Raw genomic sequence first — 24,862 nt, forward strand, 5'->3', positions numbered from 1 at the left:
CATTTCAAGATACTATATTATAATTTTTTATGTTATGTGAACTACCTAATTTTAGTTTAGTGTCTGATCCAGGTAAATTGTTTGTTTTTTTTAAACATAAAATCATCAGCAGCAGGAACATGGAATAAAACAACTTTTATACAAATACAAATTTGTGTGGCAAAAAACATACTGTCCTTGTTCCCCACTTTAGATCACAACTGTTAAGCCCTTTTCACGCTGCACTTAAAAGGGCACAGAGTGCCGTCAATTCAACCTATTGAGTACATGGTGAGGCCAGGGCACCACTGAATGGAACGTTGCTGGGGCGGCAAGAGGACTCCTGCAATGACGGGAAGGCACCTCAAATTGATTATTCGATTCGGCGGGTTGGTGCTGTGACACCGACCTGTTACTGGACTGAGGCCCCATTACAGCATTTTGTGCACAGTGCGACTGTTTATCACTCTACCAATTTGTGAGGATGGACAACCACCAGATCAACAGATATGGGGTCTAAACTTGCTTCAAAACCCCAACAATCTTTGATTTGCACTCGTATGAAAATAAATAAATAAATTAATTAATTTAAAAAAAAAACTTTATTCAGACCAGTGGGGGATTTCCAGTTTTAAGTGATATCACTGATTCTCATGTGGAAAACTTAAACACAGCAGTCAGGGGAATTCAGTTTAGAAGTAGGGTTCAAAGAGCATGAAAATACAAAATATTTTAGAAAGGATTATTGCAGTGGCCATATCGCTTTCGCATGAAAAACGAGTTTGTGTGTGTGTGTGGGGGTGGTGGGTGGGAGGGGGTTCACATTTCTACTGTGTTTTGCTATCCTTCATTGTTCACATAACAAAGTTTCTGAAAAAGACACCACAGCATATGTATATATATATATATATATATATATATATATATATATATTACACACATTATTTATGCTCTTGTATTCAATGTCAATAGATTGTACATTGTGTTTCTAAGTGTCCAGTGAGTGTATATGTCAACAGGTGAGTTGAGATAAGAATGCATGCAACTTTTATGAATGACTGGGTTTCTGATGGGCTGAAAAGCTGTTTTCATGCCAACAAAAACATTTGTAGGTTTCCTTTACGTAGACTCTGTCTATCATGTAAGCTGCCCGTCATTTCAATGCATGACTAACTATTGGCACGGATTTCTTTCGGTCATAGGTGACTGAGGGTAATAAGGGTCTTAGACAGTGGAGGCTGACTTGTACAAAGCTTCTTTGATCTGACATTAGTGGAGCCATTCAAGAGGCTGCGTTAATACAAAATATCAAGGCAAAAGAAACATGCAGTGCAAGAACGCTTGAAAATGACATAGATTGCTGCATAAATTGGTCCAATAATGTCTAATCTTTATCTTAGCCACACACACACACAAATCTGAAATACAGCTCAAACAACTAGATGTCACCCCGTTTTTACTGACGACAACATGTAAATGTAAAAGTATGTGGAAAACGTATGTGAACCTTTGAGTTGAGCCTTCTTTAAGAGCTGCTGGTTACACCTACAGAATAGGAAGCATTTTGGACCATTTCTCCCTCTTTCTAAAAAGCAATATTCTTGAGATGCTTGTTGTCAATTGTTCCCTTGAGGTTATGCCTCAGGAGAGCAATCTCAATCAGGTTGAGGTCAGGACTCTGACTTGCCCACTCTGGTAAGGCATATTTTTCTGTTGTTAATTTACCTCTGCCCTATATGGGTTGTTGTCCTGTTGGCTTTGGTTCACATCTAGTGCTTCTTGAGAATAGAACACTTAAAACTAGTGTGTGTGTGTGTTTTTTATATAGTGGGGCACCTCTTACCAACAATCTTGTCACATAGGTTGGACACTAGGTTGACTGACTCCTGACTCTGATTAGCTTTGAGCTAGCTAGTCATTAGCCAATGGGTTCACATACGTTTTCCACTATGCATTGTGAAAGTTTACATGGTTTGTCCATTAAAAACATGAAAACATATATTACATGGTATTAATTGTTGTTGCCATTTGTTGTGACATAGATAGAGAGCAGATCAAATAGTATGAATAGCTATAGTATTTATTATTATAATTATTTTTTAATGAATTTATGGCAGTGAATGCTTGTAGGTGTTGTGTCTATTAAGTGCCTTGTGTGTATGAAATGTGCTATAGAAATCAAATTGTCTTGCCTTGCCTTCAGTTAACACATTGATAAATTTAGTGTAGGAACACAAGCTCTGCCGCTATCGAGTTACAAACACATTTTCTCTCTCTCTTTCTCTCTCTCTCTCTCTCTTCTCTCTCTCTCTCTCTCTCTCTCTCTCTCTCTCTCTCTCTCTCTCTCTCTCTCTCTCTCTCGAACTGGCACAGAAAGACACATTTACACAGGCGCACGCACGTGCGATGAATACTTGCTTGCTTGGCTGAGCAGGCTGCATGCGTGAAAAAGTGACTGCACAAACATACACTGCACACGCAACTATAGCCTTTGTGGACATCCACTCTCATGATAAGCATCAATTTAGTTGCAATATCAGCCATAAGCTGATTATACAAGAAGCATTTTTTAATTTTTTTATCATTGCTTTAGCAAATTAAAGTGATGTGTTATTTTTACTTTTTGAACATTGTAATTTAATCATTTTTCAAGCCCTTGTATAGCTGATATGCTCATATTATATGACTTCCATGCACTATTATTTACACTAAAATATATATAGCATAGCAGTAATCGTAATATGTTTTTCTTACTTGAGAAAGTGGCTGAGGTACTGACGGCTGCATGCAGACCACGAGAAGATACCGTTGTGACCCGCTAATGTGGGAGACATGATGTTTCCTTCAGACTTCTTACAAATGTTTCCTTCACCATCATGGACCATTCCAAAACTGAAGAATTCAAACAAAGCATATTTGTATAATAGAAGAAAACAATCATATTTGTCATCATGGCAGAGTTGGAAATCCTTACTTATGTCCAGATTCATGGGCAATGGTGAATGCCAATCCTAGACCTGTGTCCTCATTAATGGTGCAGCTCCGGTACTTGCTGCACATTCCACTTATTGGGGCAAAACCTGCAATAAAAGTGTAATGGTTTTTGGTTTCAAATTGCAGTTTGCGCATGAATGCTGAAATAGGCTGCCATATAATCAAAAAAGAAAGGAAATAATAGAATTATTGCAGAATAATTGACCAGACCTTGACTGTGTTTTTTCAAATAATATGAAGGACAATATTGTGGTCAAATTTGTCATTACAGCAAACAAGCTGTTTTGTTAGACATCACTCACTCAAGACTTAATGTGTTACATTGTGTGTGTGCGTGTGTGTTCGTGTGTGGCTGTGTGTACCTCATATAAAAATTTTAATACAGCAAAGAATGTTCTGTGGTCTAGGTAAAAACAACAATAACCGTAATGAATGTAAAACTATTGATTGATGAACGAATAGGTTTTATTATTCAAAGGTCTGGCCTTAATTATGTTTCTAAAGTTCTTAGTTTGGATTATTGTTTTTTTTGTTGTGTATTTTTATTTTCATTGAATTACAAAACAGTAAATATTTTCCACATCTGTTTTTGTGTGTCACACTGTGTGACAGAGGGCAGGGACATCTTCCCAGGCAGAGAGAATAATAATGGATGAAAGCTTGTGGCTTGAGAGCGTGCAATAAATGATGAGGAGAATGACATCATCGCTGTGACATGAAAACAACTTGCCCTGATACATTTTCAGTTTCACTCTATGATATGTAATTTACATTTGGTCTTCTTTTGCGTTTGTAAAGAATTATTTTTAACTCACAGTTTAAATGCATAGTTTTAAGGAGTACAATGACAGTGTCTTAGATGTACCCAGAGTGTCACATGGTTCATTCTTCCATGAGCAGATGTCAAGTCCTGTAAGTAGAATGGCGTGGTCATGGCGTTGACCCTCTAGGCCTCCAAGAGTGGACTGCCACTGGCAGAAACTGTTCAGTGTATGGTCTGCATGGTGACTGATCACCAACCCATCCTGGGACAGATGGATAATCATGAGCGGGATGCAAATACAGTACATAAAGATATGAAGAGAAATATTTTGAATAGTAGAAGTTATGACTGAATCGAAATACTTATATCAGACTCCATTATGTAGACCCGCATGCAGCATCTTCAGAGATACGATGATTATAGAAGTATTTATGTCCCGTTTAGCTTGACAAGGTTTCAGTCAAGTTTTATTACTAAAATATTGGACAGTGGACCCGAAACTATTTGTGGTGGATCGGGATTTGGCCGGCCCGTAGTAGTAGCAAAAATCAGCGTATAGTTGGAAATCCATAGGAAATGTTTATTTATTTATTTTTAAAAGTGTTTTCCATGAAAAAAAATGGGGATAAATGAAAAACAAAAAGAAAATCTAAAAAATATTTTCATTTATTGATATATATATATATATATATATATATATTATATATATTTTTTTTTAATCCACGAATATGCAATGATTATCCGGGGGTCCACTGTACTGAATATCCCTTAGTACTAGGTAGTGCACTTCTATGACACTACAGCCATACCAATACAAAAACAAATCGTAAACGAATAACAGATACAGACAGCGTTAATGAGAACTTTGCACTACACTGGCAAACAATTCAATTATTTATTTATTTTTGGTATCCCAAAAGATATTTGAATGGTTTCTGGGTAATTTTGGGCTGATGAGCCCAAAAATGAATCTTTGAATTAGCTTTAGTTGTTGAGATATCAATATTTTTGACAATTAATTGATTGAATGTGACAGTTTACAAAATGTTCTTTGATTGCTGTAGTGTTTGTACTTTAACATCACCTGTTTTGCATTTGTTTACTACTAATATTTTTCAGTTTTCCGAATTTTTGCTTGAATTTCACTTGAGACATAATTTGCTTATAGAAGGCTCTCTACGGTAACGATTAGCAACTTTCACAATATCAAAAATTAAAGAATACTATATGAGCATGCTTGAAATAACTCATCAAAGTTGTAGCGCAAAGAGAATACCAATGTCATAACCTTGGTATTAATAATACTTAAAAAAAGAAGAAAGGAATATCTCAAAAACTAAGCCAATTCAGAAAAAACTATATCATTATTGGATTCAGCAATATTAAAATACACATAAAACCACTGAAAGTTTCTAGGCACCAAAATGTTTGTGACCAGTGTGATCTTTGTTTTTTTGTTTTTAAATCTAATTACATTCATAATTAGGAACCTAATGTTTTGGGCAGTATGTGTATATTGTAAGGTTTATGTGCATTTGCATTTTTTAAAGACACAGTATGTAGTCCATAGCGCCATCTGGTGGTCAAAAATAGAATTATAAGCACTCAGGAGCATGCAGTACGGTGGCTCAGAGAGACCAAATTTTGCAAGCCTACTACCAATTCTTATTTTGCATGAGCAAACGAGCATCTCAGCGAGCGACGGCGACTTGGCAGCCGTTGTGAAGCCCGGCGAGCGACGCCGAAAGACCGAGCAAGCCGGAATTAGCCAGCTAACAAGAGTGGCTAGCGGGAGTTAATCGGAGCCATACGCTGGAGTGGCTAACAAGAGCGGCTAGCGGGAGGAGGAGCTAGTAAAGCTTGCGAGCAGAAAGTGGCAAGCGAATCACGGGAGTTAGTGACGACAATCTGCAGGCCCCAGCTGTGCAAGGTAAGCGTCCGTCGACCCATTGGGTCCGACACTCGATGCAAGCACCCCCAGGGCTAACTACATTTACATTTACTTTGGGTATCCGTAGCAGGAAGATGCGAAACATGGCAGCTCGAGTAAGGTGAGACTACAGCCATGTAATATAATTAGTGATTATATGTAGAATGTTTATACGATACAACATATTTTTTTGCATACTATTGATATAAACAGTCGGTTTTTAAAATGATTAATTATTAGTTCATCATTAGGTAGCGCTAGGGATCACTGAATGTCCCTTTAAATACCAGAGCATAGTCGGCTCTTTAAAGAAGACAACACTTAAACATGAATGGAAACCAAAATCTGATTACTTGAAACAAACAAACAAAAACAACTCTTAAACGTGACTGGTGAGAAGGTGAAACCAACACATACAACAAATATTTCCTCAACATATTCTCACCTGCTCTTCATCAAGTAGCACAAGTCCCACTATAACGATATTGATGCTCCCTCCTATGGTACCATCTTTGAAGAGGCTTGACACCTGCACACGACACAGGATACCGTAAGCAGAGACTTTGGCACCTCCTTATCAATTGTAAGGATAGCGTAAACATTCATTAAATCAAAAAGCAACCGAAAGACAGTTCATAGATGTCAATTAGTAAATAGTAATAATAAGAATTTAGGTGTTCCTAATGTTATGACCTTAATGTTAAAGCTTGAATGGTCTCTTGATGTTGGGCCCTCACTCACCCTTGCCATTTAATCAGGTTAAGTAAATACTGTAGGTACATGTCACTCTGCGTTTATGTAATCTTGAAACTCACATTCCTTCCTTATGTTCCTGATGTTTGGTTTTTTTTCCTGCACTGACACATGTCTTGACTCAGAGCTGTGTTTTGATACCAAATTAAAGCGAAAACTCTAGAGGTCAAAGAGACAATCAAAACCACTTACTTAAAGTGTAGCCATTGTCAAATTCCAGAACCACCACAGTGAATCGCTTTGTTTTCATGTTCACGTAATAGTTGAAGTGTATTTTGAGACTAATTACATGTATGTAAATGCATGCAAAGATGATTACAAAAACATGTTTACGTGAAATCATATTTTGACTTGCTCCACAGCCAAAAGTACGGGATATTATGGACAATATTCTGTATGTACGTCCAACAAATGGAGGTTGAGTATGTAGCTGTACACTCTTTGATTTTTTTAGAAACCCATGGGAGCTGGTTTATTTAATTTTATTTATTTTTATTTATTTTTACTTCGTACTGCATTTCAATTGACATGGATTGACATGATATAGATAGATTGCCTTTGGATTTGTCCGTCGGCCATTAAGAAACAGCAGGAATGAGCGTGACACAGTAACACAGAGATGTGTAGCTATGAGCTCACCTCAATATCAGTGTCATGTTTTCAGATGGGTTCTACCTGATAAGTCAGAATGGCATTCACTTAACCCCAAATTAAAGACCGCAAAAGAGAAAGTGTCACCTTGCCCCAAGCAGTCAAGCAAGTGTGAGACTTTTTCTTCATTTTATGTATGTATTATATACCATTTTTGATATTGCAGCTCTAGTTCTATTATGGGTCATATTAGCAATGTGGATATGTGAATATCAATTTTACTATTGAGCCAGTGTGTGACACAACGGGATAACAAAGTCTCGTCTCACCATATTGAGCACAGTAAGAACATATGTAGTAATGTTCTCGTGGCCATGGTTGTCCATCATCTTTCTGTCTACTACCACCAGTGTCTCAACATTGAGCTTTTGATTGTTTTGGTTCTTGACGATAATTGCCCTCTTTTTCCTGGGAATGAACTTGTACTCATCTGGAAGCGGGGAGAGATGCTCTGTTGGAGGTTTTGGCATGTCTGGGCAGAAGAAATATTGAGACAATACAAAAAAATATATATTAGGCAATTAAAGCAATTGGAACTTCATCGTTAACAAAAAGCAACTGCAAAGGAAGTTGTCAAAGGAATGCTATAGGTTGTGAGCTGTACAAATGGCTTCAGTATAATTTGCTACAAAATTCCGTACACCTACACAGTTGAATGGGTTACGAGATCTTGGGATGATTCACATCATGAATACAATTGCATCAACTATTACAGTATCTTCAAACCGTAGCATTTTTTACATTCAGCCCTAAAATCTTTTCCCTGATTCCATTGTATTGTAATTATCAATGAACACTTTCTGGCTTGACTGTTTGCTTTTGTAGACGGTAGGCAGGTAATCCGCCAATGTGGATTTGCGGCTAAAACGCAGCGCAGGTGTTCACTGAAGTCGATCCTCAGGGAATGAAAACACGCAGTGTGTTTTCACTATAGGGACAGCCAGCTGGAGCTCTGCAGGAAATGGTGGTGGTACTAGTTCAGACCTCTATGACACGGATAATGTTTAATAGGGTTAGGGTCAGGGTTCTTGAAGTCATTAGTCAAACCTAAACATGTATCATGGTGTAAAGTGAATATACTGTTTATGTGTATGTGTTCCACAGGTCATGTCAACCAAAGTCTAAATGTAGTCCATAATTTAGTTATCATCACATGCAAGCTCGGTGATCATTTTCCCATGAATTACCTCGAGCATAGTAAGATAACACACTCACACTTTTGAAGAAGAATGTGGCATTGATCAATGTATGTTTTCTTAAGAACGCTTCACAGGTACGCACATAGACACATTTAAACGTCATGGCTGATTGATCTGTGAGGCTTCTCTTCTCTCTTTCTACCTGACGCAGAGAAACTGGTTGACGCCTTCATCACCTCCAGGCTAGACTATTGCAACTCGCTTCTTTTTGGGGGTCTCAAGCAGGATCCTGCAAAAACTCCAGCACATACAAATTGCGCTGCCAGGATCCTGACAAGGAGTTGTAAATACGACCATATCACACCAATTCTCGAGACTCTTTATTGGCTACATATTCACCACTGAATCCACAACAAACTGTCTTCTTAGTCAGCAGTGTCTCCATGAAATGCACCCTTATACCTCGGTGAGCTTCTCAGCCCACAAACCTCCACAAGAAGTCAGTCCTCACCACTCCCTCCACCAGCCCATGACTAAGCTCCACCATGGGAGAGAGGATCTTCCAGTCAGTGGCTCTGCGACTCTGGAACGCACTCCCTGAGTCCCTGAAGGCACTTCACAGTTTGGATACCTTTGAAAAGGAATTAAAAGCTTTCCTTTTCCGGCGTACTAGCAATTTGGTGATAAATAGTAGACTATATTTTAGACTCAGTGAAACCAGGTGTGTGTTGTGTAAGGTGATTTTGGTGGAATTGACGACTCCGCAGACGTGTGTGTTGGATGTCATTGTATTCCTTCATAAATATAACAACAGTGTGGGATAATCTGTCTGAAACATTGTAGAACTATAAATCAATTCATTTAATGCATTATGATTACTAGTCAGCTTTCCATCCAATTGTTTCAAAATCTTTAAGTGAATTTATTGAAAATACGTAAAACGGACATGTGACTTATGCCCGTTTCCATCTCTTTTGCAAATATTGAGAGAGGACTCCGCCGCTGTAGCTGGCGGTATATACCATTGAGGTGTGACCCACCAGTACTTTAAAAGACGAAGAAGAAGAACAGGAAGTGACTGCGCCGTGCGATGATGTCGTATGAGTTAGCTTTTGTAATTCTTGATAAACCGTAGCGTTTTTCTTTGCTGTTTTACATTTAAATGCATTAATATTCGCTTCTTTAATTCCAAAAAGATTTCTGTTTTGTCGTCCACCCAAACATACCTTTACTTTTTCGTCCGCCATTGCTTTGTGACTACAAACGTATGTGTGACGTAATATCTGGTCAAAACGTGTGACGTGTATCCGGTCTTATCAGCATTTATTCGCAAAAAAATTCCATAGCCAAATTTTGCATTTTCCTTTTTTCGATACGCTTCAAAATCCACCCCCTCCAAGCATAAATTTTGGGCCTTTTTTCAAATTTCTAGTGTTTCCATTCGAATAAAAACTACTACTGTCGTCTTTAAAATATTTTAATAGGAGCCCCCTGACCGCACACATAGCCGCACAATTGAGGATGCGAGGTGGTCTCCAGTTGCCTGCAGCCGACTACATCATCCACAAGGGGAGATCTTGTAGTTTATGGGGAGATCTTGCCTTTGCATTTCAGTATAAACGCACTAATCTTATGCACGGACCCAATTTCTTCTTCCGCAAGAAAAGGAAGGACTGTTTGTGCTCCGACCACCAGGAGCCACTTCAGTTGGTCAGGAGTTGGCCGCAATCCATCTCACAATGGCACAAAAAAATCCGTAATCTATCTGCGCTAGTGAAGCAAAATATTAAGACCAAAAACACATATGCGAACAATTTGACTTTGCTTTGCGCTCATCACAAAAGGGCCCTGAATCTTCTTGCGGGTTGTCTCCGGGTGGGCCAGCATCTTCCCACATTCCTAAACTGTGCATGTCAGAACAATTGAAGCCTTAAAATTGTTCATAGATGTGAAGAATGTGCGTATAAATGGTTATATTTTCTATGTTTGCTGTGATTGATTGGCGACCAGGTAAAGGTGTACCCCGCGTCTCAACCAATGACAGCTGGAACAGGCACTAACTCGCCTTTGAATCTAATGAGAAGAAGTGGCCCAGAAAATGGGTGGGTGGAAGTTTAGGAACTTGTGAATCCCTTTTCACTGCCATTGTTCTATCTCTAAAGGGGCCTTTTTGTGTTTCTACATGTTGGCATCAATAACTGCACACTTTTTTCACTATTGTGTTACACAAAAGAATGAGAAGTTTCCCTTACATACATTTCTTCCGTCTTCCGCAGAAGTGTTGCCTCTGCTTCTCCTTGTGGTCATCGTCTTGTCGAAGGTTGCCGTGATAATTTCCTCTTCTGTGATGCTCCTTCAGATCCTCACGTCTGTTACTGTTGCTTGGATGATCATTTTGCTGCCATCCCTGGTTTTGTTCATCAGTCTTTGGTTTGGTTTGCCTTCTAGTGGCGTCCCTCTTGTGAGAAACTGAATCTGGTGATCTCTTCTGAAACACCCGCGGGTGATGACCTCTCTCCATGTCACTCTTGTAGAGGATGTGCGGCTGGTGATGGGAAGGTGCTGTGAAGTTGTCGCTCTGAGCAAAGTGGCGGGGCACCGGCCTCAAGAAGTAGTCTGCATCGTGGGTGCGAATCAAACCTGACTGGAGACAAGATGCAAAGTACAGTTATCCTACAAGTGTTGAATTTAATCACGACCACAATGATTAACATATTGTCATCAAAATGTTAGAGGCAACTGTACATTTATAGTATATTTGCAGTATCACAACATAGACACTAGATAAAAGTTTTACCACAATGCAAGTTTGGTTTGTAAAGCTTTTTTTCCAAGCTTAAATGTGTATATGCAAAAAATTTAAAGTGACAGGCAAAATCATTTTCAAGTGATATTGTGTGGCGGCCGGGGCTCGGGTGTAGAAACGGTCGTTCAGTAACCAGAAGGTCGGCTGTTCGATCTACGCTCTCCCCAAGTCATGTGTCGTTGTGTCCTTGGGCAAGGCACTTCATACACGTTGCCTCCAGTGCTACTCACACTGGTGTATGGAAGGTGCGAATGTTTGGTGGTGGTTGGAGGGGCCGTAGGTGCACACTGGCAGCCACGCTTCCGTTAGCCTGCCCCAGCTGTGGTTACTTAAGTAGCTTACCGCCACTACAATGTGAATGTGTGAGCGCACGAATAATGCAACCACTGTGAAGCGTCTTTGAGTGTCCAAAAAAGCGCTATATAAATCGAATACATTATTATTATCCGCTTGTCCTCACAAGGGTCGCGGGGAGCTTGGAGCCTATCCCAACTGGCTTCGGGCAGTAGGGCGGGGTACACCCTGAACTGGTTGCCAGCCAATCGCAGGGCACACAGAGACAAACAACCATCCACACTCAGACAGAATCACACCTTTGGACAATGTGGAGTGTTCAATTAACCTGCCATACATGTCTTTGGAATGTGGGAGGAAACCGGAGCACCCGGAGAAAACCCACGCGAGCACGGGGAGAACATGCAAACTCCACCCAGGAAGGCCGAAGCCTGGACTCAATCTCACTGGGAGGCAGACGTGCTAACCAGTCAGCCACTGTGCCGCTCATTATTATTATTATTATTATTATTATTATTATTATTATTATTATTATTATTATAATTATTATTATTATTATTATTGTCCAACATGTCCATCGAGAGATGGAAAGTAGCGTAAAGGATTGCAGTTATACTCCACACGGACATACCAAGCTTCGCCTTCTCCTCTAGCCTTTCTATCTGTCTCAGTCGCCAATTAGTCAAGATTCAACTTGGCACACCTCAATTACTGGCTGTGATTTTTTATGTTCAACATCTGTTTGCTGCTCAAGGTTAGACCTTATCTCACAATCTATAAAAGGCTGTCAGAAGAAAATTATGTGAGGATGGTTGGTTCATCATATCCCTGCACTATAGCTTGAGTTCAGGGACTTGCCTACTTCGGATTAACCTCTAATGCACAGTTTAAAGTCAAAATAATGAACCCAAGTGTTTTATTGTGTTTAATTTTGTAGTGCATTAAGATGAATTGCAATTGGTACGAAGAAGCGAAAGTCTTTCATCAAACATAAAGGTACGGAAGAGAATTAGGGTCAGTGAAGAGACTTTATTCTCTGAATTCTGACTTTCAAGTGAACTTTGACACCAGAATTCTGACTTTAAAGTGAGAATTCTGACTTCAATCTCAGAAGTCTGACTGAATTCTGAGTTTGTGATGTAGAGCTATGAATTGTCGGGGGAGTGTTGTGTGGCGTTGGAGAAAAATAGCGCTACGTCACAAAGTCAGAATTCGGAGATTAAAGTAAGAGTTTGGAGAAAATTCTGACTTTAATCTCAGAATTATAACTTTTAAAGTCAGAATTATGTGATTAAAGTCAGAATTCTGAGAATAAAGTGAGAATCCTGCCAACCCTTCTTTGTTCCTCTTCACTAGCCCTAATCCTATATAAACTTAGTTGCAAATGCCTTTTATCACTGCAACTGTGAGTGAAGAGTTGATTCCTTCTTAAAACAGTAGCAGCAGGAGGTTGTTAGCTGACCTACAATGTATGCTATGTATAGTTCATATGTACATGTTGCAGGTCAGCAGAAACTTTAGAATGCATAGTATGCATGTTACTATGTGTGGATACGACAAGTGTTTGTAGGTGTCATCCACCAGTTATGCCAGTGCATAGCTACTGTATATTTGGACATTGACTCTTCTCATTAAATGAGTACTTACCATAGCCAGACTCTCACCGTCTGGCTATGGCTGTGTAAAAATAATGATCTAATAATACAGACCAGCACAGTTGTGTGTAGTGTTCCTGCTGACAGCTTACAACACATGATATTACCGTCGACATACTTGTTGGGGATTGTTGCGCATTCAGCATAAAACAGCAATACACAACAACAAAAGAACAATCAACAATGCACATTTCAAATTAAACTCAGCTTTTGGTACCATGATCTGGGAGATAAGTGGCTTGTTTCCAGGTGTTTTCATCTCAGATAATAATAATAATTTGTTAGTGCACAGTTAGCTGTGTTTCTCAGACAAATATATTTACGAACATGTTTAAATCTGTTACCATGCTTATAGAGCCAATTACTTATCTTTTAGGCCTTAAAAAATGACCAAACACATGGATGGTGTTATGTCTGTATTTTGGGTTTGGTCATTGTGTCATATGCGACTATTTTTGGGTTGGGTCATGAGCTCATTGTGTTATGATGTTGATGTTGTCAGTTGCTTATGCAGTTGTATGTATGATGATTATCACATATTATCCAATATAAATAAAGATGACTTGACTTTATTTTGGGTTTGTCTAGTCTAATGCAGTTACTGTATCCCTTATGATGATAATTTCATAATGTTGACAGTTTCTATGCATTTGTTTCTATGTCTCTTCTGATGATATGTATGATGGTGATGTATTAAGTATCCATTCTTAATTTGTCCTTTTTTTTGCTGTTACTATGTCCCTTATGATGTTAATGTGGCCAGTTGCTTATGAGCCCATTTTAGTCACTCTTAATTTGTCTAGTCACTCTAATTTCATCATGCATTCTATCACGCTTATTAAGCTGCTTTCACAGTCAATTTTTTGAGGTTTCTCAGTCAAGGATTCACCGTCAAGTGTTTTCTTTGAGGCCATCTGAATCCAGCCCCTGTTTCACACCTCCCGTGACTTGTCTAACTCCACACCTACGGGACAATCGGTGTGTCAGTTTAGCCAATTTATGTTTTATATTTAATGATTTTTCTTATCAATCTAGTGGGTTTTTGGAAAAAAAGCCACTAGCAACAAACCTAACATTTTTTGACTGCACGCACTCTTAATTTATGCCAGAACAATGAATCAAAGAAATCTTCAGTTATGTTTTGGGCATGTAAAAAACATGTCCATTAAACAAAAACTAGTGCCCTATAACAGCTTTTTACACCAAGAGTCGCCACAAAAATAAATAAATAAATAAATAAATAAATAAATAAAGAACAAGTAACAAAAAAACAAAATTGATCAGTTCCTCAACAATAAATATATTGTCCTTGTAGTGTATTAATTTAGAGGTTGAAACTGATATGCAAATCATTATATTCTGTTTTTATTTACATTTTACACAACATCCCAACTTTACTGGAATTGGTGTTTGCAGCTACATCCACTACTACCACATCCCTATGTTAAGAGATTAGGTCATCCATTGAGTCGCCTAAATAGCGAAGTCATCAGATTACACACTGTACTCCACGAGGTGCAAATAGCAGTCATAAAAATCCACGAAACACTACTTGGGACAGCGCAAACAGCTGGCCTCTATGGAGTCAGACACATTCAGACAAGCAGCAACAGGAAGGGGTGGGAGGGTTCCTGAAAACGGAACTATGAAGGGGAAGAGTTCAGTGCATTAAAAGGTGCACCTGACCATGTGTGGAGTCCCCTTTCTTCCATTTGTTAGTACATGGTACAAATTGTTACCAAATAATGAGTACAATTTAGGTGAAAAATTTGGTAAATGGTACTTCATTTATAGAGCATTGTTCTACTCATGACGCAGCATTAGGAACAACTGAGGGTTCAGTATCTTGCACAAGGATACTTCTACATGGTCACAGAGGCATGGGGTTGAACCCACAACCACTCTACCACTGAGCCACGCCACCCCCAACTAAACTGATGCTAATTCAACAAAGTTATGTAGACCATTTATTTTAATAGTGCTTTGTTAATAAGGCTCAGTGAAGCCAGAGGATTCATGCCGATGTCATTGCAAACGATACTTCTGTCATGCAATGACTCACTATAGAAAACACATTAGAACCCATTGAGCCCAAGGAACACAATTTCCAACTGACTTACAAGTCATCCTTTAAGAACACTTGATTGATGTTCGTTGTTTTGAAAATTGACTAGCAACCGGTCCCAACTTTTCAAAGCTGCATCACATCTATGGAGCGTCACTCATTCTAAATATTCTTGGAAATCCCAGCGGTTGGATGAATGCGTACCATTCTGTCATTACTACCAGTACAAGCCCTAAAGCAAGAAACATATCTTTTACAAGAGGAAAGCACAAGCACCTCCGAGTGATTAGTGGATGATGTTAAGCCTTTTCCTCTTGGCACAAAATAGTGTTGTGCCATAGAAGTCAGAGGGAAATAAAACGTATTTCAGTATCTTTTAAATATGTTTTGTGGAAGAAAAAAAAAACCCACAAAGGATATTTTTCACAAATACTGCTATTTTTGATTAGCACAACCTAGTAAGACACGTACCATCTTGTTATCTTACATGAGTCTTAACAGATGAGAGGAAAATGGCAGCTCTATTGAGAAATTCATTTGAAAATGATGATCTTAGGATCAAAGCCAATTTGCTGGCCGTTGTGATCTCAAACACTCCACCGCTTACAGCTTTAATTGCGTAGAGTTATTCTCCGGTCATGCATACTGTACATTCTGCCATATTCCAGTATTGATTCCACAGTTGGGGCTGCCTGATTCATTCTCTTGTCGAAATACATTATTGTCAAACAATACCCTAGACTCTCATCATTAAATAACACCAAAGGCCAAAGTGATTTATAAAGAAGAACCGCAAAAAGGCATAAACTTTTCAAAGCCTAACGTCAGCAGTTCAGAGTGAAATGAAGGTTACCATGTGTGGAACACTTGCTCACGTGATATTCAGGACAAGATGCACAATATGGGAAGATTACCGGTATACATTGTAACCTACAACAGTGGTATAAAAGTTGTCTTTCTTTTTTGTCTTGTCTAATGCCTCTCATGTTTGAAGTTTTTTTGGGGGGAGAAATCACCCCCCATAAAAGCAAGATTCACGTAGGCAAGCACATAAAATAATTATTTTATAGCATCATTGGCAGGTGACCATTTGATCTGCTTAGCTCTTTTATTTCAACCATCATTCACTTTTATCTATGGGAATTTTTATGGTTGAACACTTCGCTCGAAGCTGAGCAAAACTCTACGTTCTTTCAGGGCACAAGACACCCGAGTAACACCCTTTAAAAAGTTGTCTCCACACTTCAAAATGTCTCCTGAGGATAACAACGGCCAATAGCCCGTCCAGATTTCCCATAAGTTTGGAATTTCTAACAAGACCATTTTTCATTTTAATCAAATGGATGCAAAAACACCCAAAATCAATTTTCAGAATTTTCCTGCCATTTTTTGGCCATGTGCCGCCAAGTTTGAGATTTTAGAAAATTGTGAGATTTCAATTAAATTTATATTAAAAACAGTCATTTGGATGAATTGGATTCAATTCAATAAATTTAATTTCCCTAAATATCGACAGAAAATACCACCATACAAAACAATATGTGTTGGCGTTTCCAAACACTAATTAAATTATTTATTTATTGCAGACACAAATAGGGTCCATAGAAATAAAAGAAAAAAGGGACAAGTTTTTTTAAAACAATCAGGTCATTGTGTTAATTAAGAGTTTCTCTAGCCAATGCTTCCTCAAAGCAGATGCATTAATGAAGCCTAGGCAGTTGTATTTCATTTTCCTATGGACTTTCAAAACATTTTTACATTTACCGCAAATTTTCCTTGTCCTTGTCCATCCTGAATTTTCCAAGAATAGCATACATTTCACTCGTCATGGTAATATTATTTATTATTAGAACCCTTGGATGGCTCAAACATAGGTTACCGTGCCTTATCATCGCCTCTCAAGACCTGAGTACATAATGTTCTAATTATGTAAAATCCTGAATATCGATTAAAATGATCTCATTCTCGTTATAAATTCCCAAATTTAGCAATAAGGGGACGGCTAAAGACCAATCCTGTCTGTTTTACCATCTTTCTGTTTTCTCAACCGCGCGACCCTTGTGAGGAATAAGCGGTTCAGAAAATGGATGGATGGTCAAGTGACCTTCTTTCCCCATCAGCAAGTTTGTGTAAACAATACCCAGGCAGACAATCACCAATCTGTGAATTAATATTTTAAGCTTCACTTCAACCCAGTTATCTACATTTATGCTGTATAAATACGTTTAAAACTGGCTGCATATATAAAGTGGTATAAAAAATGGATGGAATAACTGCATTCATATCACTAGAAAATGCGAAGAAACATAAAATAAATGATGACATTGTCGCTTTTTTGATTCTTAAGTACTAACAAGAGTCAGCCCTACCGCATTTACGCAGTGCCTGCCTTTTGACAGGATGGTTTACTATGTTCCGTAATGCTGCCACACACAAAGAAGCATCCCTGGGGTGCTGTTCTCTGTGGTTTAAGAGAGAAATTTGCAGACAAACAATCCGAACTACTAAACACCAGTATGGAATCAATTGAAATTGAATAAAAACAAATCAATATTAAGCAACAAAACGTCCTGTTCTGACTTAGTCACACAGCTTTGATATAATTGTGATGACATGTCTTCTGCTTTGTACTTGAACTTGAACTTGGGGGGGAAAAAAAACAACAATGTGGAATTCATCTGCCTACTGTGAGCGTCAGCTCAACGCTGAGCAGATTACATGTGTAATATTGTAGTCCTTTGTTCTCCTGAATGCTAAGAGGACTAGCATAGCAACCTGTGGTCTTATGGTGGAGTTGCTTCACTTAAACTCAATTATTGTCATCCCTTCTTTATTTTTATGCAGGGGTATAGAAATTAGGATTCGTCAATCAATGTTGCAATTAGCCCACTAATGCAATGAGCTTTTCTGCACCCATACTGTAGATATTCAATATGATTCCTCTTGAGGCCCTGGATGTATTTTTTTTCTTGCTTCCTTCTAGTAATTGCATCTGACCTAATCCCATTTAAGGCTTTCCATCAGATCAGTATCTAAATCGTAATTCGGTTTTATATCTTAAAAACCTCAAACAGTGTATGTTTTACTTCGTGTCTGCATTGGAATCCAGCACTTTTATAAATAATGATCATTCCCCTTCTTTTTATATCTCATTTCTCATCAGTTTAACGTTAAGTTTAACACAATGTTTACACTATCAGTGGTCCCTAAAGGGGACAAATTGAACAAATATGGCTTTTAGGCTCAGTTATGACTCACTTGCTACATCAGTTTAAATCAGGGGTGTCAAACTAATTTCCGTCATAGGCCACATCGTAATTATGTTTACCTCGGAGGGCTGTTACATGACTGTGAAAACATAAATGTATGATCGCCTGTACACAACAAATTTATATATATATATATATATATATATATATATATATGTATATATATATTTTTATATTTATATATACATATATATACTGTATATACTGCATACACTGCATATACTGTATATACTGTATATACTGTATACAGTATATATATGTATATATAAATAAATAAAAATATATATATAGTTCAAGTTTTACTAAATGTATTTTAAGATTTAAAAGGGAGTAAAAAAATACTTGCAATACATCAACATTATGACACATGTCTATGATGATATAACATTACATAAGATATTTTGCAATGTCGATATTTTAGCAAGAAACATGAAGTTGACATGTACAACATTATTTTCCTCCACGGGCTACATATAATGATATGGCAGCACACACACACAGGCCTGATTTATCAACTCCTACCTTCTCATTCAAACCCTTCCGTAATCTGACTCCAGGCATGCTCAGACTCACCATCCCCGTGCATGTGGACAGCGCCACTGACGAGTTGACCTTTAGCCTCAGTGACCCTTGGTAAAAGCAGAGGTGGTCCTGCTGGTAAGCCCTCAGGCTCTTGGTGCCATTGTTTCCCAGGACCTGGACGGTGAAGCCAGGTGCAATCAGGGTCTCGGAAGCCTCCTGCAGCTCCATGTGGAAGTCCTGCCCCAAGCCGCTCACCCGGAAGTAAGTCGTTTCGCTGCTGCCATTAGCGTTTGAAGAGGATGCATCTGGAGACGGCGATCTTCGTCGTCTGCGTTGATGGTGGGCAATCTCGTGGGAGATGTACACACCTTGGTGGTTGACCTCGTACGGAGCTACAATCTCATATTCTGGTCAGGATGAGAGAGTGAGATATTGATGTTTGAGTCAATTAAACGGCAATGAGAATATGTGAACAGTAGTCAAACAACTGAAGCCAAGAATTATTATTATTTTTTTTTTATAAAACATTTTAATTTCCAATAAACAGTCAGAGTTCTTAATGTGTGGGTACGTCATGACAGGTACGGTGGTCATGTGATATGCGACGAATATGATATAGGCTACCATATAGCAAAAAAAAGTTGGTCTTAGAACATTGTCATTATTGAATCATTTGTCAAGTAAGACTTCAAAAGAGAACAACGTTACAGTGGTACCTTGGAGTTTGAACATAAGTCGTTCCTGCGAAGTGTTCAAAGTCCGAATTGTTCATACTCCGAAACATTTTTTTCCCATAGGAAATAATGTAAATGCAATTATTCCGTTCCCAAGCTCCAAAACCAGAAAATTCCTATTTTAATTTCTATTTATGTTTTTTTTACATTTACAGTACAGTACAGTGTTTAAACAATAAAAAAATACCTTACCTTTTGTTGTGGTGTGATGCCATCAGTGGATGATAAATGCTATGTTAATGTTAGCTTTGGTTCAGTGCTGAGTTTGTGTATTTTACATTGGGCATATTATTAGACTAATGAGCAGTCCTTGCGTGCGTTGTTTAACGTCAGGCACGTTGTTGAACAGCTAAGGGTGCTCCTCGTGCCAGTATTTACAGAAGTAGTGACAGTAGTTACAATGGCGCGATAATCTCCTTCCTAATTCCACTGTGGTTCGTAGCACTGTATGTTTTTCTTTGCTGCCACTGGCACTGTTGTCTTTCTTTGGACCCGTGGCGAAGAAAATTGCCGTGGAAAAATCAAAATGCACTCGCGAGTATGGAGCACCTCTTGGAGTATTCACGATCGGACTGGAAAATAGCAGTGCATTGTCTCAACTACCGCAACGTGAATATTCGGCATTGCTTGGCTTCACTTGGCTACCCGTTTTCAAGGTACATTCGGCTTAGCTTGCTTTGCTTGAGTGTTCGAACTCCGAAAATGAGTTCAAACTCCGAGGCATTTTTTACTACGATTTTTTGGTTGAAGTCCGAATTGTACGAGTTCCGAGACGTTCAAACTCCGAGGTTCCACTGTATTTGTTAAATTTTTTACCCACACAGAGAATGTTAGATATACTGTATGGCATCGTTGAGCAAACTTTGAACATCACTTACGTATCTCGAGGCTGAGCCGAGTGTCCTCTTTTTTGAAAAATATGGTCACCCTCGTTTAGCTGTTGAAATTAAAATATACTTCCAAGTATTATGTTCTTACTATACTAATCCTAATTTTACTGAAAGGTTAATAAATAAGACAGCGTGGAAAAAAAACACGGTTTGAAACAATTTGCAATCCAGACACTTTGAGTGGATCCTGTTTGACCTGGTGTTTTACTACAGGGTTTTTTTTTTTTTTAAACCCTTGAAGAGGTCAAATAACTGCAGGTCATGAAGGCAGATGGTCACAGGCATGCTCTCTTAGGCCAGCTTCATCTCTAATGGCCCATGGTAATTGAACCAAAAGTGAAGTTTGGGCCACAAGGTAGGCTACACACTTTTCCAAATGTAGATCGATACCATTCCATTCCTCTCTCTCCACATTTTCTTGGCTCTCTGCTAACCGCTAATTAACCAGCCTCTAGGTTAATTCTTATTTTTAGGTTCTTCCATGCAAATATCTAGGACACATGTCAATCATTCTTGAGTGTTAATGGCGAACGTGGGTGCCTGGTCCTCGAAGCTCGTTAAATGTTAATGCACTTGATGAACTTTTGAGTCTGCGAGTCACCATCGAGCACACATATTCAATTTCACTTTGGTATACCGGTACACTTGTACAAGGCAGTGCAACTGTCATGCCAAAGGAAAATGATACGCCGTAGAATTATCAGCTAATATCCAACATAAGTATCACGCCAACCTTGAACTTGCGGTCAACAAAAGCCAGTCTCGGTTACCACATCGTGACCCGTTTTAAGAAGCCCAAATATTGAGTAAATATAGAGCAGAGACCAAAACATGCGCAGGGGCAGACAGTGTGTCATCAGTGTGAAGCATCGGTGGTTTGACGCTATGCTCAAGCACATCTTCTCAACATGACTTATGCTTATTAATGGGTGCATTTATTTCAAACACCGTACACTACTGCGTATTTTTAACATGGGTGGTCATTATACAGCCCGCATCTCCATGGCCTTGAAGTGTTTTAGCTCTGTGATCTTACCACAGAGACCCCAAAGGAGCCCTCAAATCCTTCAAGTCTGAAGAGTCTACTTTGCAGACACGAAGGCACTTAAACGTAAAATGTGTCTAATTCCTATCTTGATTCACCTCCCCCCCCAACACACACATAAACACATTTACGTCCACTTCTGTGTGTCCCCCACGCCCCTTAACTCAAAAACCATCTGCAGCGACCCATGTCTGACGGTATACAAACAAAGAGTCCACGGGAACTGAGCATGCAAGCACACACATATCTTGTCTGATGGAACGTGACGAGATCCTGCAGTGGTTAGTTTGTTGGTTTAGTGGCTCCTGAGTGCCATTAGTAGGCCCACTGATACGAGGTCTCACCAATCAATGGGTACCTTGAGTTTTGACATCCTTTACAACACACTTAAGCCAAAAGATCTCTAAAAACCTCATGCAAGAGAATCTGACGCTGCCATAAGCACATGCAATGAGTTGAATTTCGAAGGGATTTATTGTCACTGTCTGCTTATCATGCAAAATAGAGAGAGAGAGAAATCTAACTCATAATCTGCATGGCAATGTGGCCAAAACAGTTGCTGATGCAGCAAACCACATCGATTTGCACTTAGAAAACAAAAAACAGATGAATGTCCCTCAATAACCAGTTGCTCAGTAAATCACCTTGGCATAAATGTTTGACATTAAATACCACGGCAGAAGCAGCTATTCTCACAAACGACACCAACTATTTAATGGAGACTTTATAATTGATTGCTCAAACTTTGCTTGCCTACGTCAGTCACGCTTTGAAGGGAGCAATCTGCGGCAGTTTCTTACAGAGACGGTGTAAAATGACCGTGCACAATGCCCCGCGGCGGTGAAGAGAAGAACTGCGTGTGTGAGCGCACTCAGATTCTGCACGACTGAAATACGTAAAAATAAAGCATGTAGGCTACAATCTGTCGACACAATGCCAGTCAAAACATTATTCACGTGAAAATACCTGTGTGCTGAGGTAAACCAAGAGAACGAAGTAGAGCCGATGAGCCGGTAGAGTCAACACTTGCAGCACCATCATTTAAAAAAAAGCCCTGGGGGGGAAAAAAAGAAGAATTCTATCTACCGAATGTATACAAGTGAAATGTAAGCACACAGCAGATTAATCCTAACACGACGCGCTGTAATGTGTGTGTGGTGACAACTTCATAAACGTTCATGATCTGTGCGCGCATCCTGCCCGCGATGCAGGAATCACACCATAGTGACTTACTTGACTTAATACGAGACTGCAAGCCAAATGGAAAAATAACCCCGTCCAGAATCGGTCCATCCTCTCAGCGTAGGTCTGTGACAGGGCCGTCGTATCTCAGGTGAGCCTCGATCCTCGTCCCGGTAGGTCAATGCAGCGCTCGCTTGTATTCAATTAGCGTTGTAAAAAGAGTGACGTTTTAGACCACAAGCTACTTTCATATGCAGTAGAGTTTCTTTCTTGTGCCACTTTGTTCACCTCTCTCTCTCTCTCTCTCTCTCTCTCTCTCTCTCTCTCTCTCTCTCTCTCTCTCTCTCTCTCTCTCTCTCTCTCTCTCTCTCTCTCTCTCTCTCTCTCTCTCTCTCTCTCTCTCTCTCTCTCTCTCTCTCTCTCTCTCTCTCTCTCTCTCTCTCTCTTCAGCTATCCTGGCGGATCCCTTTGACTCCCACTGTAATCATGTGACGGTCTACTCTTAAATAGGTCGACTTTAGAAATTGACAACACCCACATCCATAGCAAGTGTCGCTGGCGTTGGCGTTTTGGGGGGTCTCCTGAAAAGTAATAATTATGGAAGTACAAGAATTCCCTATAGACGCTAGCGATACTATGTGAGACACAAATTATACTTTGTCTTATCGGGGGACATTTTTTTCGGGCACAACATTATGTACACCTGCACAATCTATTCACGAGAACCTGTCATGATCTGTTGATCATTACAATATTGGATCAGCATCCAATTGCATATTAAAGACATATACTATATGGAATTAAAAGGGATGTGCACCTCTAGATGCACCAAGCGTAAAACACCAAGCATTTAAACATTTAAGAGTAAAGAAATAAAACCAGTAAAAAATATATATATAAAACATAACACAATAAATTCTGTGGAGTAAATTTGACTCTATTTAGAGTGGGACCAAATAGACTCAGTTTTTAGAGTAATATAAAGAATTGGGGGCAAAAAAGTCCCTCAAGGGTTGAGGAGCGAACTCATGAGCTTCAGCTCAGGAGACTACCACACTACAACCTGAGCTATGCCCCCCCTCCTACTGTTCGCTTGTATCCAAGAGATGACCAAACACATCGTTTTTGGTCTTGGAGTTACGAAAATTCCATCTGACACGAGTAATATACTAGCACACAGCAGGAGCTGCGTGGCTCAGGGAGTAGATTGGCTGTCTCCCAAGATGAAGGTTGTGAGTTCAGTCCTCAAACCTTGATTGTCGTTTATTTATATATTTTTTCAGTTCTTTATTTTACTCTCTTCCAAATGTAAATATTACTCTAAAACAGAGTCTATTTGGTCCCACTCTAAATAGTCAAATTCACTCTACAGAATTTACTGGGCAGGTTTAGAAGACCTTATTCAAAGGTATAGGGTTTTTCACACGCTTCTGTCATATTTATGAATGAAACATGATACCCCACACATATCAGTAGAGCACAGAATGTCTGACTGCGCTTCAATAAAATTCATCAAAATTGCGTTACATCTCCTGCGCCACGACTTAGACCTGCTTTTAGTTGGTCTAAAGTCTATTGTACTTTTCTGTCACCAAAATGTCAGGTGTGTGTAAAGGAAAACACCCTTGGTCCGACAGATTGCCCAACATGGCACAGTGCGGCCTGCCAAATTCCCAAACGTGGTAAACTACACTTGCTCTGGCACCAGTTTTTACGCCTACCTTACATCCGCCTGTCTACGAAAATAGAGCCCATGAAATTTAACTTTCAGTAGTCCAAATCTTGTAACCTAAATCCAAACTTAAGCGCTGTAGAGTCCGCCGTGCAGAAGGTAATGGATCATTTGTGATTTATTTAAGAAATTAAAATCCTGACCCTGCTCAATCTGCTCATCATTTTCCCGTCTCACTTACATGCGGTATATTGAGCAGCTGCTCTGATAGGCAACTTGCCAGCACGCCTCAACTCACCACGGGTGCTCGCAGAAGTACTCGAGGGTGTGGGAGCCAGAGAATTGGGAGTGCTTGTTTCATATTACTGGAGCAATTCATCCTCCCCAAAGAAAACCATGGGATTGCAAAATCACAGCAGGGGATGTGCGATTGTGTATTGCTCAGGATCTGTATGAGAAAGAATGGGATATTTCAAATGGTTGTCAGTGGTTTGGAACGTCGGCCAAATATCCACTCCC

At 39.3% G+C, this 24,862-nt stretch overlaps 1 protein-coding gene across 2 annotated transcripts in view; it reads right to left on the reverse strand.

Annotated features, from left to right (window-relative positions):
- Positions 1-22,844, reverse strand: part of adamts16 (ADAM metallopeptidase with thrombospondin type 1 motif, 16) — a 45,642-nt gene extending 22,798 nt beyond the window's left edge. The window contains exons 1-9 of one of the 2 annotated variants that reach the window (XM_086078334.1): positions 22,723-22,844; positions 22,456-22,543; positions 18,872-19,227; positions 10,466-10,853; positions 7,340-7,542; positions 6,112-6,195; positions 3,839-3,998; positions 2,954-3,059; positions 2,734-2,871 (exon numbers count right to left, since the gene is read on the reverse strand). In XM_086078334.1, the coding sequence (XP_085934460.1) occupies positions 2,734-2,871; positions 2,954-3,059; positions 3,839-3,998; positions 6,112-6,195; positions 7,340-7,542; positions 10,466-10,853; positions 18,872-19,227; positions 22,456-22,543; positions 22,723-22,782 (1,583 nt within the window). In that variant the 5' untranslated portion in view covers positions 22,783-22,844. Of the gene's footprint in view, positions 1-2,733; positions 2,872-2,953; positions 3,060-3,838; positions 3,999-6,111; positions 6,196-7,339; positions 7,543-10,465; positions 10,854-17,398; positions 17,546-18,871; positions 19,228-22,455; positions 22,544-22,722 lie in introns of those variants that run through there. The other variant, XM_086078335.1, reaches the window with a different exon arrangement.
- Between the last annotated feature and the right edge of the window lie 2,018 nt (positions 22,845-24,862).

This window comes from Leptonotus elevatus, chromosome 6, assembly GCF_054856555.1.
Source record: "Leptonotus elevatus isolate MCC_2025b chromosome 6, RoL_Lele_1.0, whole genome shotgun sequence".
NCBI classification, from domain to species: Eukaryota; Metazoa; Chordata; class Actinopteri; order Syngnathiformes; family Syngnathidae; genus Leptonotus; species Leptonotus elevatus.